We start from the raw sequence: 12,146 nt of genomic DNA on the forward strand, positions 1-12,146 counted from the left end.
CTTGGCAGCCTCGCGTTGCTAGGCAACAGGCTTGTAAACAAACTGTTTCGACCCGCTTCTCGTAGCAGGAATTCTGTCGCGCAGGATTTGGCGATGAACGCGGACCGATTTCGACTGATTATCATTCTGCAAATGTCACTCTTGACTGCCGACGTGTTGATTAACATTTTCTCAGAGTATCCACGACGTTCGGCGGAAATCCTGCTCATACTATTCATGTGAGTGAAAGTTGTTTCCTGACGAATCCCAGAAAATCAAAACCAACTTTACTTTTTTTTTTTTTTTTTTCAGAATTCAGGATTTTTGCATTGTCGTGAGTCTCCTGGTGATGTGCCTAACAATATGTAATACATACATCTTCCAAGTGGGCATGTTCAGGGAAGTTTTCTTTATGTACAAGATCCCAGTGCTGACCAGTTTTTCATACCTGTGCTTGTCACTGCTGCTCCATGTATGGACCATGGTGGGTTCGATTGTTTCCATCTTTTGTAAATGCATACAACTAATGCCTACTTACCCCACACACATTTCATGCAGCAGGAGGCAAGGCAGGAAAGTGAAAGCCTCTCCAAAGAAGTAACAAATGTTGTACTCTTTGTGCTTCAGCGGTTTGGTGAGGAACCCTTTGCCAGACTTCAAGCGCAGCCTCTTAGTTCAGAACGACGCAAAAAAGTACTTGCCCCTTCATAGCCTATCTAAATTATTCAACTTTTACAAAGCCCCATTTTCTTGACCAGGGGTGGATGCTGGAATTTCCTGAGGGAGGGGGGGGTCAGGTGTTGGTCAGCGTACCATGTTTAGGAACCCCCCCCCCCCCCCCCCCTCTCCCATGTTTCAAGCCCTAAATTTTACACATGCAAAAATCAAGAGGGGGTCAGGACATCCGGACCCCCCCTCTAAATCCGCCCCTGTTCTTGACAATATGAGATAGTGCCTTACACCCTCAATCAGTTCAGCTTACTAAGTTGCTTATCCTAGAGCCAATAGAAAGAGGCTGCTCTTAAAGTTCTCTGAAATAGTAAAAAAAAATAAATAGTTTTTTTAACTTTAGTGAAGGAGGAAGACAAGCGAAGCTGTACTATGGTGGGAATGAAGTAATGGCCGGCCACAAGTCGGCAAGCCAGAGTGGAAAGCTGGAAAGGTTGCGCCATCTATGAGCAACCACAAAACCCGGCTTGCCGGTTGTCTGCTTGACGCGGTCGCTCATAGATGGCAGTAGCTGTCCAGTTTCATGTCATCACTTGTTTACTGACGGACACGATACTGGGGAAACTAGCCCTCAACAGCTTTGCTGTAGAAACATCTATTTGGAGGCAGAGATGTCTAATATTAGCAGTAATAGTTTTGCTGTGCAATTTAAAGTCTTTACACATAGATAACATTCTCATAATTTTGGTGAAGGTAATATGGTCCACAGTGATTATGCAGTGGAACTGTTTGTTACTAGAAGGGGGGTTTCGAACAAAGATGCGCACAATCTCCCTTTTATTCACTGCTTGCCTCCCAAAGTGTGATGTCGTTGAGTTAATGCTAAAAGTACTTCACATTGTTTCCAGTTGGAGTCTGGCACATTTACTTTTACAAGAAGACAGCACTCTCTATGTCCAGCCCAGAGTTGTACCACCCCAGCCGTCACCTCCTCACCAATGAGGGTCCGGACTACAATAAAGCGGAAAAATGGTACACAGGCTGCATTTAATTTTTCTTTCTCTCACAAACTTAAGCTACGATGCAGACAAAAACTGACATGTATAAACTTTGATATGATGTGAGGGTTTAAATAATCTACCGACATTTCGTTAACTTGTAAGCTGTGGGAGACTGCCTAAACAACAAAATGGTGTTGCAAGCCAGAAGTTTTTGACAAATCTACTTCGTCTCTTCGCACGTTGACTTGAGTGTCAAGACAACATCTCTTTAGTGACGGTGCAACAGCTAACCAGAAAAGATTAAACGACAACCATGATCTATGATCCTCATGGAGAGGGTGCTGCCCTCATCAAAAAGGGCCTAGACGTACATGAAAACGTGGCGGCTGCTTAATAACCTTCCACCAGTCATCGCCTTGCAGTGAAGCGTATTGGGCTGTTTCTGAACTGATGCACGCAAGAAATGGAACATTTAAGGGCACAGGGTAAGTCCTATACTCCCCATGCATTTGAGGCCATGTTGAGGAACATTTTTCTCGGTGACTATTAGGAGTATTCCTGTCATGTATATATCATTTTGTTCGAAATATTGTGTTTTATACACTGAACTAGAATTATTTGAACCAATTGAAAATAAGTTTTTTTTATATTTTTTTATTTTAGTACTGAAATTTTAGTTTATTTCATCTATTAAAAACTTTGTAACTCAAAAACTGCTAAGTGCACATTTTAAATTTTAGTTCAGTATTTTTGAACACCCATGTATGTGGTAGGAATAAAAAATCAACCCTCTATAATGTCAGGTTAAGGAAAAAATGGTACCTATGTACTAAAAAACACTATTTTGAGATAATTGAGTTTAAAGTAAAAAAACTGGTGAATAACGAATTTCTATTGGCACCAACAGCCTCAGAGTCATTTTTTCAATAGCCGCCAGCTTGAAAGGCATTGCTAAAGTCATGTCTTCGCCTTTAGGGTTATTGCCTAGCTTGCTGGGCCTCTTTTGTGACCTGCCATGTCGCTTGGTCCGTAAAGTATATTAGAGTGACGTCAACTTCCCTCAGCCACTTGATGGTTTTCCACACAGGATTCCATCCACAAAACTTCAAAACATTGGCTTCTGCAATGCTGCCACCATTGAATAAAGGAACAGCATCCAATGGCGCCATTTTGTCGTTACGAAAACACAAACGCTTGAATGCACACACGGTACACACCTGGGAAAAACGTGCACAGCGTCTCGTGATTGTCTTGGTTGAAAAAAAGCTATGCAATAGTTGCGAAATAATTTTTTTTAGATTATCTGTTACTGGACAAGCTTTTAGATCATGTGTTGATTTTGTTTTGTTGGAGAATTCATCGATAAACAGGGAGTGTATCCCAAAAGAAGGCGTGGTCACCTGCTACTTGCTTTCGGAAGAAGTGATTTTCAGCCCGAAATATAGCTTTCTAAAAACACTGGGACAATGGAAATTGTGCAGAAAGAACTAAACTTTTCAAATTGCGAAAAAAACCAAAAACGATTTTTTTTCAATTTTACCTTACCCTGTGCCCTTAAGTCTTTTAAGATCTATTCAACAGTCTGTCTGACCAGCGAAGCACAATTTGAGGAGAAATTATCCCGAAGCATCTTGCGGCGAACAGACCCCATCACAAATTCAGTGTCGTCTAGTGGATGAATTATGTCTAAATCGCTGTATGCTAATGGCGGATAAAATCTGGTACCTATTCATCAACGGTAGACATAGAAAATCTTTTATGTTTTTTGCTGAACAGTTATTTCTCTATCTGCTTGAGTTTCGATGGTGTCAGACTAACACGCCATACGAGGCGCTTATAGTTGAGTAAACCTCTTGATGAGATTAACATTTTAATGTCACAAGCTGTCTGGGGTTTGCCGAAGCCGAGCATTCCAATGCCTTACATGACACTTTGAAATGCGTAGTGCATAGGAGCTTATAAGTCTCATCACGGTGACATAGAACAACAATACAGCGAACTAACGTCCGGATGCTCAAGCTCCGCATCGGTTTCCGTCTTCAAATTCTTCCTTCTCCAGCCAGCCACCATTAGCATGTACAGATTAACACACTTAGGAGATGATAGCTATCGAAGTGGCCTGACTGAATTTTGAGAAGGGTCCATAGTGGAATACAGACATTCTTTGCAGGCCTCCATTATATCTAGCAGTGCTATAAGGATTGTGGAACATGTGCAGAGGGCAACAGCATTAACTGGCTCGACAAAGCATCATTTGAAGAAGCAAAAGACTGTGTGATGTGCCTGTGGCATGCTAAGCCATGGAAAGCAATGTTACAATTTGACGAGGATGGAACAGTGGCAGCCCAAACCAACCTCCCTTCCAAAAGCTTGATACATCCGAGGTTCCCTATCTGGCACTTTTACTGCTCCGGCCTGACCTTCATAAGAGCAGTTCATTCTGCTGCCCGCCGTAAAGTTCTACAATGCCCCATTCACCCCCCACGCTGCTGGTGCAGTGGTAGCTATGCACTCGCCGGACCAATCAACAGTTTTCCCTGCATCACCCAACCCCACTCTCTACATGTAGGTATGCGCGGGAGCGTGATCAGATGGCAGACAATAGATGCATGAAAGGCGTAACGAGTGTGTAGCTTTCATCGCACACAAAGAAAGTCACAATCAAAAACAGTTGCTTCGGTAACCACTCCCCAGGTGACTCTCAAAATGTAAGTCTGTCTGAAATGTTACAATGTTGGAGCAGTCACCTGTGGACGTTTATTTACACAACTACTAACCAGTTCAGACAAGGCCTAGTGCAGCTACCCCGCTCTGCCTACTCGTCAAGCGGCGGAATGCCCAATTCCTCGTCTGTCCACTTTGTGCCGTCCGGACGAATGTAGTGGCCCTGCGGGACAAAGAACAGGTGTCAAAACACAGAAACTTCCGCGTGGTCGAATCGCCCGAGTGTAAGAAGAAAAGTCGCCCCTTTGCCATACCGGCGTGGCAAAAGCAGCGGTAACACAGAATGCGACATGTCAGTGTGGAGAAAGTGTGCAGACAGGTAGAAACTAGATGATGAGGAGCGGCCCTGCGTCGTGCACGCTAAGTGCGTGAGCACTCTGTGGATGTATTACTTGTGGCTGCCGACTGTGCGGTAGCAATGTAAATGCAACTTTCTTGGAGCCCGTTTGAGCGCAAGACGCAGCGAACGGAGTGCGGGGAAAAGGAACATTAGACCCTTTCCCAATTGTGAAATAATGCATAGACTATGCGCATCACCATTAGTTGGTCCCGTCCCTTCCGGATAAAAGCCCACGATTGGTCCCGACTTCGTGCCGAGCACTGATGCAACACTTAGGTAGAATGCGTTTCGATCCAAGTACAGCTCGAATACTGACAAAGCACTCGTGTCTGATACGTGCTCGCAGTGCATGACCAAATAATGGCGGCCGCACATATTCTATGCATAATTTCGGAATTTTTAAAAGGGTCTATCGGAATGCGGCAGCAGTGAGCAGAGTCCCGGAGCCAGCTTGAGGCGAAAGAGAGCCAAACACTCGAAATACCTCAACCCGTTGCAGTAAAGTGAGAACAAGTCTAACGTAGCGTCTGTTTTTCCGTCGCTTCCTCTTGCACTCTTCCCCTGGTAAAACTTGAAGTGCACTCGTTTTACGGAGTAGAGTGCCGCTGCACGTCCAAACACGTGATGTTTGCTCATCTCCCCTCCTCATCGGGAGTAACATGGATGCACTCGAGGAAGTCGGAGCCGTATATGTAGAGAGTTTGGTCAATGGGAGGCGCGGGCAGAGCCAGGGCGTCCACCAGACTCGGAAAGAGGGCTTGGCATGCTCTCTTGACCAACCAGAAGCCGAAAAGAATCCCCTAGCGGTGGTGGCGAGAAACAGTTCTGATCAAAGGTCTATGTTCGTAAATGGTGTTAATAAGCACGTAAGAGTGAAGTGTAGTAACTCTTGTGGTTGAAAATAGGGTGCACGTGTTGTTTTGATCATGATCATGCAGAAAGATGCAAGAAACGAATGCGCCGCTCAACTCTGTTTTGCTCGGACAGAGTGTGACCGCTCGGACGGCAGATTCCCGGCCCTGGGCACTTGGCGTATGGATTATGTCGATTGTTCTGCTAGTCACACTCTTCCACCATCATTTTGGATGAGCGTGATTGAAACATCACGTGTACCATATTTTCAGTCATCAAGACTTACTCTAATGCAGTTATCAGGTTTGTTTCTCGCGACCATCGCCAGGGTATTATTTCCGGCTTCTGGTTAATCACATTCAAATTTCTGAAGACGCCCTGGAACACGCCCAGCTCACTTTCAGCCAATGGCACCTCCTCATTGGTCTCCTATACCTCCCAACAAATGGCCAAACTCTTTACATATACGACTCTGGAGGAAGTTTTTCGCCTAGATCCGGTGTCCAATCGGTGAGGAAACGAGCGCTGCGTCCGTGTTTGGCTGGCAGTCAACTTACTGACTTCCGTCCTTGGTTAAGGAACAGACGACTGGTAAGAGGTTAGCACACCTATGGCGTGGGCTGCATCGGTTGCCGAGTCTGAAGGTGAGACATCCACTAGAATCTTCTGGGGCTATAATTTGGCAGATTCTATTGGAGTCTTTGTATGACTCAGAGTCTTAAACACACCGACTGTTGCTTTCTACAAATGTCTCAACGGTGTCTACAGGGGGCCTATCGAGCCGGTAAGACTGTCACCAACGTTAATAGAACAACTCAGTTGGGAAACTGCCACAGAGCCTGCTCTGAAAAAGTGGGACCGAGCCATACTCGAAAACCGAACTCGCAATGCTGCCATTTTTCTCCCAGTGGCCACTTGGGGAACTGCATGGCTACTTGTATTGGTTCGGGGGTATCGCATTCGATAGTGTCCAATGTGACTCTTGTATTTTGGCTTTAATCGGCTTTTTTTTTTTCCGAAACACATACGGTGGAAGGAGTTCCAGAGATGCCAACCCCCGTGTTCTAAGCGGACGCACCGGGAGTTAGTACCAAAGTTAGGACGCCTCCAGGTCGGGACGCATTACCCGAAATCATGAATGAGACAGGGTTGTATGAAAACAATAATTGTGCCGCAAAACCTTGTAAACTAAAAATTTTAGCAAGCATCAAGCACCTGCCATTTTGTACAAATTTCCAATAAAAATTGTTACAAAAAAAGCTTTTTCCGTTTGTTTTTACGCAAAAACATGCTTTCTGAATGCTTATGGTGACCACAGTAAAGAAAAAAGATTGAGTTGCCATCTTGGCACCTCGAGCCTGAGAGAGTCACTACTCTGGGAACATTCAATGACTCTAGCAGTAGCCATATAAAGCAACTTTCATGTTTTAACTCGTCGCTAAAGGGTGGCGCTGTTATCATATTTAGCTCGGCCTCGGTGGACGCCAACGACCCAAGTGTCAAGGGCGAGTTTCTCAATTGAGTGTTTTAGTAACGTTGACTGTCACTGAAAGCCACATCTGTCCAGCTCAAACAAATTATGCACCCAGATAAGATACCTCATGCTTACAAAGTGTGACAGTGCACTATACTAAACATCTTCAGCTGCCGTGATTCCGCTGGCCTTAAAACTGCCGCAACCAGCAAGCTGGTGTCAAGGTGGCCGCAAACAACCAATTGGAGAGCTCCGTATCGTCGTTCTGAGCAGGAGCAACAAAACGTCCATACCCTCGGAGCATCCAGCGACTCTAGAATGTAGCTCTGAAGGACCGAGCGTGGGAAACACTTGCAGATGCTCAAAGAGAAATCCATTTTGTGTTGTCCTTACCACAAAAATAGATGGCAAATCGTCAGCGCCCACATGTTGCGCTAGTTGTCGAGATAATGTGCCGCTGCTTCAAAACCTACTGTTATTTTATTAAAGAATTAAAAGTGATTAACGATGGTTTTCACTGAAAAAAATAGCAGCCAACCAAGCTGCACCTACACAAACATGAAAAGTATCTGCTACCGGGAATTGGCCCACTCTTAATGTGCTAGCATTAAAAGTATGTGCACTGAGCTTCAGCATGGTTGGAGCACATGTTTATAGAGTTTGCAATGTCACCACGGGATGGCGCTAATGCCCCACTGGCAACCGAAGATTGCCGGCGACGACCCACTTCGCCAATTTCAACACCGCACAGTGGGGATGGCGGGTGTATCGCCAAGGTGCATGTTAAAGGGGTACTCCGGCGATTTCTTCATAGTCCCCGATTTGCTTGAAATTTTGCTAAACTCGCCAAACAACATCGCTAAAATAGTATCCCAAATATTAGGTCAAAATAATTTTTTTTCACAAAGTTATTGAATTTACAATTTTGGTCCTCACCGTGTTTTTCAAACTGAAAGTCTCTACTGGCAACAACGAAAAAGTGACGTCAGTGGAAGTGCAGGGGTTCACTCTTTGCACTGTAGAATTTGTTCCCAACTGATTCGAAGCACTTTCATGGTGTAAAATGAATGCTTTGGAAGCTCGCTCCAGGACCTGCGCTCAAGCACGGAACAAATGATTGGCATATTCTGTTTTTTGGACTGCTCACTCAACTGGCAAGCTTGCCTTCCACTGACATCAAGGCACTGAAAAGTGCGGGTATATTTGAATGTTGGTTTTTGCATCATTTTCATTTGCCGATTTCGCAATAACTATTATGAATTTCGCGATACAAAATAGCATACCGGAAAGGGTAAAGGCCGGGGAGTCAGAAATATAGTTAGTTGAGCTACCTCAACTAACTATATTTTCTGACTCCCCGTACGAGGGGGGGAAGGCCTCCCCCCCTCGTACATGGGCTTCGCGGCAACAGTCTGCAGATTGCTCGTTACAAAATATTAACCCGCCTTGGGCCACCCGTAAACGCCGCCTCACGGCGCCCCGCCGGGGGCAGAAGCAACACCTAGCCCCGCTGTCTCCCACTGCATCTCCGTTGCTAGGTGTCCCACCACGCCGTTGTCGGGAATGTTCGCCCCGCGGAAAAGTGCTGAGAGGCTGTATTCACCATGCTTGGTCATACACAACCCCTGCGCGAAATGCTAGTGGCGAATTCCACTGGTCGTTTTGGAGCGCGCCGAGATCAACTTTGCTGGAGCGCGCCTATTTCACTGGGCGATCGGGATCGAGACGTACGAGGTTCCATTCGTTGTTTTGTATCAGCTCCCACCCCCAGATCTCGATCCAGATCCAAGAAAAGTCATGCCGTCAATTTCGGTGGATTCGACAGGAAGCCAGCCCGGTCAGCCTTTGGCGCGCAACTTGACTTCCTTTCTTGCCGGGCATCTCGCCTCGGAAGAATGCGTAATGGCCGTTCGCAAAGTGCCGCCCGCTTTTTGGCTGCTGCTGGTTGATGAGAGTTTGTCGTCAAGTTACTCGAGCAGCTCCTTCAGCAGCAGTGGCTTGAGTAGCAGTGATGACGAGGGTTGCTTATATGCCCCGCATAAATTCGACTGGTTCTTCGGACCTCCGCAGAAGAGGCCAAAAATCGAGACGTATTTGGACACAATTCACGAGTATTCCGATGAAGAGGCAAGTGGGCTACGCTGACGGACATCGCTTATCAACACGCATCGTTCACATCACGATTAACTTTGCTCGTGCGCTGAACACGTGTTGTTAGCGCTGCTATTCACTCTTTCTCGCGCGAGTCGAAACATGGTGGTGCCAGTGTGCAAATAGCCCCCAACCACTGCCGGTCTTAAACTAGATGGCGAGTTTCGCAGTATTCGCGAAATCAAATACATACGCTATCTTCTGGAAATGGCCACTTATAGCACTGTCAGACTTAATTCGCTCTTATGGTAAAATAATGATGAGTAAAAAATTGGGAAATAAAAGCGAACTGGAAGTGTGCCGGGGCTACGCAATAGACAGTGCTAATGAGTTTGTTGCTAAGGCCCGCTTCAGACGGGGCAACTTTTCCAGCAATTTTGAGGTTGCTGGTGGGTTGTTCCCTAGCTTTCCCTAGATCGACGCAAATTGCTGAGATCGGGTCCGGCTCGAACAGGCGAGCAACTCGGAGCAATTCGAAGACGGTTGAAGCGGCTGCAGCCAATCAGAGACGCAATATTTTCATGTGACACCCCTGTGGTGGTGATGATGACAGCTAAAAACTTAGTTCTGGTTTGGAATGGATCGTTTTTGGAAATAAACAGTTTCAGAAAAAGGAGTTAGTATTTTCAACGGCGTTCAAAGATATAAGAACGCGTTTTTAGCGCGTAGCTGGGTGTCTAAATAGTGAAAGAAGAATCAAATTTAATGATGATGATGGCAAGTCGGAGTCATTCAATTGCTGCGTGTGAACGCGGGCGGCCGGTGTTGCTGGTGTTGCGACGTCAAGTTGCTGGGTGAAATTGCTCCGTCTGAAGCGGGCCTAAACAAAAAAGGACGAATTGCGAAAATGTGTGCTTCGAGATCCGAGACCGCGGGAAAGGGATTCCCGGGAAGGTGAATGACGGGAAGGCATTTGCCGATCCCGAAGGCGTGGTCATGTTTTACCGGAGATGGAGTGACTCCGTTCGGACGATCGCGGGCTCCACCTCGGATCTGGTCTACTGGTCCCGGCGTGCTCCGAAACGACCAGTGGAATTCGCCATAATGCATTTCTTCGAGAATCAGCGTAGCCGGAGCAGCGATTTCGGCCATTTTCACTACAAAATTACGAGAAATTTCTTTCGAATAAGATAATGCTAGACTCCGAAACTTTGGCACCTGATCCCAACCTCTAGCGCTATATTTTGGCAGATACTGGACTCTGGGCGATGCTTAGTTCATCTTTGTGGCGAGAAAAACACGATCCAGATTTCCCTGAGCCACGCTGCGCATCGAAGCTGCTAGGTGCGCCAGATCAGATCTTACCGTAAGATGCTGGTAGTCTGTGATCACGTGGTAGAAGACCCAAAACCACATGAACGTGAAAAGAACGTTCGCTAGTTGCTCGTCGAGCTTGTTAACCTTTGGAGGCGTCCGATAGTACCACGTTCTGCGAGCACAAAATCAATTCCTTGAGACTGAAAGTCGTTCGAAGTGAGCACCAATTATACCCTTCCAAGTGTTTTCAAAACAGACGATGCAAAGGCGTATCATACTCACCCATCATGACTGCTTCGTTTGATCGTTTGCAGCACCGGTTTTACGGTCATCCGCGTTCTAGCAACGGACCGGACCAGGGACCCGAGCATTTTAACAGAAGATTCGACTATTTGACCTCGAAAACTCGAATCGCACGCAGACCGGCCCGTACACAAATGTAGGGGCTGTCTTTCAATGCCTAAAGTCTGGATCCCCCAACTTGTTGAATAGCGCTACAAGTCAGTTGCCTATAAAACTAAAAATTAAAGCGTACGTTCACTTACTTTAACGTAAGCTATTTTAAACCTTATTTTAAATTTATTGATAAGTTGTAAAAAAATTTTTGTATAGAAATATTCGAGCTCTACTCTACTCACGCGGGACGCGGTAAACGGAGATAGTTTTTGTATAGGTTGCGAACACTGTGATTGCGAAGTTTTTGAATCCGATTCTTCGCTAGTTGTTGGTTGAATTATCTCAAAAGACTGATTGCCCTAATTATCGCACAATGTTGCGCTAATAACCGCTAACCTACCTTAGCCTAACACAAACAATGGAAGTGAGTTCGGTTGTAAAAGGATTTCTAGCGTCCTGCAACGTACCAGGGCCGTACGACGAAGCAACTAACGCTCAAATCCAACGGCAACTAGACGTAAGTTCATTTATCGTTGCCTGAATTAACAGCGGCATGTGTAGTTCTTTTACAAAGCTTTCTGCTCGCCATGATTGACGGTTTGCACCGTAGCTCTTTTAAATACTTGCTGCGTAGTTTGTAGGGTGTGAGAGGCTCAACGGCATTCCCGAAATACAGCACACTTGTTCACTGTGCGCCGTGTATCCTTGTCATTTTAATTACAGGTCTTGATTGGTGTGACGACGTCTCGTGAATTCAAGTTCTTCAACAGCAGGAACAAGCTAGCTCGGGAATGTTTGTCCTGCGCGGTATCTTTGCTGCTTGGGGCACAGCTCACCTTCCAGACGTCCGCCAAAGTGCTCAGCTTCCTGCACAACATCGGTAAGCGACGACGCTTGCGTCTGGAAAAGGAGGAATTCCGTTCTTTCCGTTAACACCGTGAACATAGTCTGTTGCAGGTGAAGAAAAAGATGCAAGCTCCCCAAATGGCTCTCTGCTCGCCATGATTGGTGCTTTCCTCCTCTCCTCTAGCCTCCTTTCCAGCGTTCGCTCTGATAAAATGGAAAGAGTGGAGGTCTTTGTGGGAGGGGCTTGTCCTGCTTTTCTCGTTGTGCGACAGATCGTAGTCCAGCTCGTCGTTAGCGCTTAGAATGTGGGCGTGTGATGCTCCGTTTTTACCCTCATGGGATAAGGCCTCTATACTTCGCCTCAGCACAGCTCCGAGCGTGGCTAAGCTACGGGTGGCCGGGGCCAATCAAATGCTGGCGATAGGACGCGACTTCGCCCGCACTTCGTACATCACTC

The 12,146-nt window shown here is 46.2% G+C and overlaps 3 protein-coding genes across 3 annotated transcripts in view; 2 read left to right on the forward strand and 1 right to left on the reverse strand.

Annotated features, from left to right (window-relative positions):
* Positions 1-76: 76 nt before the first annotated feature.
* On the forward strand, positions 77-1,699 carry LOC121048031 (transmembrane protein 138). The gene is made up of 4 exons (XM_042293704.1): positions 77-218; positions 292-463; positions 541-613; positions 1,557-1,699. Exons 1-4 carry the CDS (start codon positions 94-96, stop codon positions 1,697-1,699), a joined length of 513 nt encoding a protein of 170 aa, XP_042149638.1. The 5' UTR covers positions 77-93.
* A 2,625-nt stretch (positions 1,700-4,324) lies between these two features.
* On the reverse strand, positions 4,325-10,895 carry LOC115319705 (NADH dehydrogenase [ubiquinone] 1 beta subcomplex subunit 2, mitochondrial). Its single transcript, XM_029979747.4, has 3 exons — positions 10,730-10,895; positions 10,496-10,619; positions 4,325-4,536 (listed from the first exon to the last, which is right to left on the reverse strand). Exons 1-3 carry the CDS (start codon positions 10,816-10,818, stop codon positions 4,465-4,467), a joined length of 285 nt encoding a protein of 94 aa, XP_029835607.1. The 5' UTR covers positions 10,819-10,895; the 3' UTR covers positions 4,325-4,464.
* A 219-nt stretch (positions 10,896-11,114) lies between these two features.
* Positions 11,115-12,146, forward strand: part of LOC8037285 (protein CIP2A homolog) — a 40,879-nt gene continuing 39,847 nt past the window's right edge. The window contains exons 1-2 of the mRNA XM_029979748.3: positions 11,115-11,360; positions 11,567-11,723. Coding sequence (XP_029835608.2) covers positions 11,262-11,360; positions 11,567-11,723 — 256 coding nt within the window. The 5' untranslated portion in view covers positions 11,115-11,261. The remainder of the gene's footprint in view (positions 11,361-11,566; positions 11,724-12,146) is intronic.

The sequence above is a fragment of the Ixodes scapularis genome, unplaced genomic scaffold (assembly GCF_016920785.2).
Source record: "Ixodes scapularis isolate PalLabHiFi unplaced genomic scaffold, ASM1692078v2 PGA_scaffold4__175_contigs__length_147842914, whole genome shotgun sequence".
NCBI classification, from domain to species: domain Eukaryota; kingdom Metazoa; phylum Arthropoda; class Arachnida; order Ixodida; family Ixodidae; genus Ixodes; species Ixodes scapularis.

Excerpts from the sequence above, each read along its gene's own strand:
- LOC121048031 (XM_042293704.1), top strand. The coding sequence starts at position 94 with ATGAACGCGGACCGATTTCGACTGATTATCATTCTGCAAATGTCACTC. Across the intron at positions 464-540 it reads TGCTCCATGTATGGACCATG|GAGGCAAGGCAGGAAAGTGA; the intron begins GTGGGTTCGATT and ends TTCATGCAGCAG. Across the intron at positions 614-1,556 it reads CTTTGTGCTTCAGCGGTTTG|TTGGAGTCTGGCACATTTAC; the intron begins GTGAGGAACCCT and ends CATTGTTTCCAG.
- LOC115319705 (XM_029979747.4), bottom strand. The coding sequence starts at position 10,818 with ATGCTCGGGTCCCTGGTCCGGTCCGTTGCTAGAACGCGGATGACCGTA. Across the intron at positions 10,620-10,729 it reads AAACGAAGCAGTCATGATGG|AACGTGGTACTATCGGACGC; the intron begins GTGAGTATGATA and ends TTGTGCTCGCAG. Across the intron at positions 4,537-10,495 it reads CAGACTACCAGCATCTTACG|GGCCACTACATTCGTCCGGA; the intron begins GTAAGATCTGAT and ends TTTGTCCCGCAG.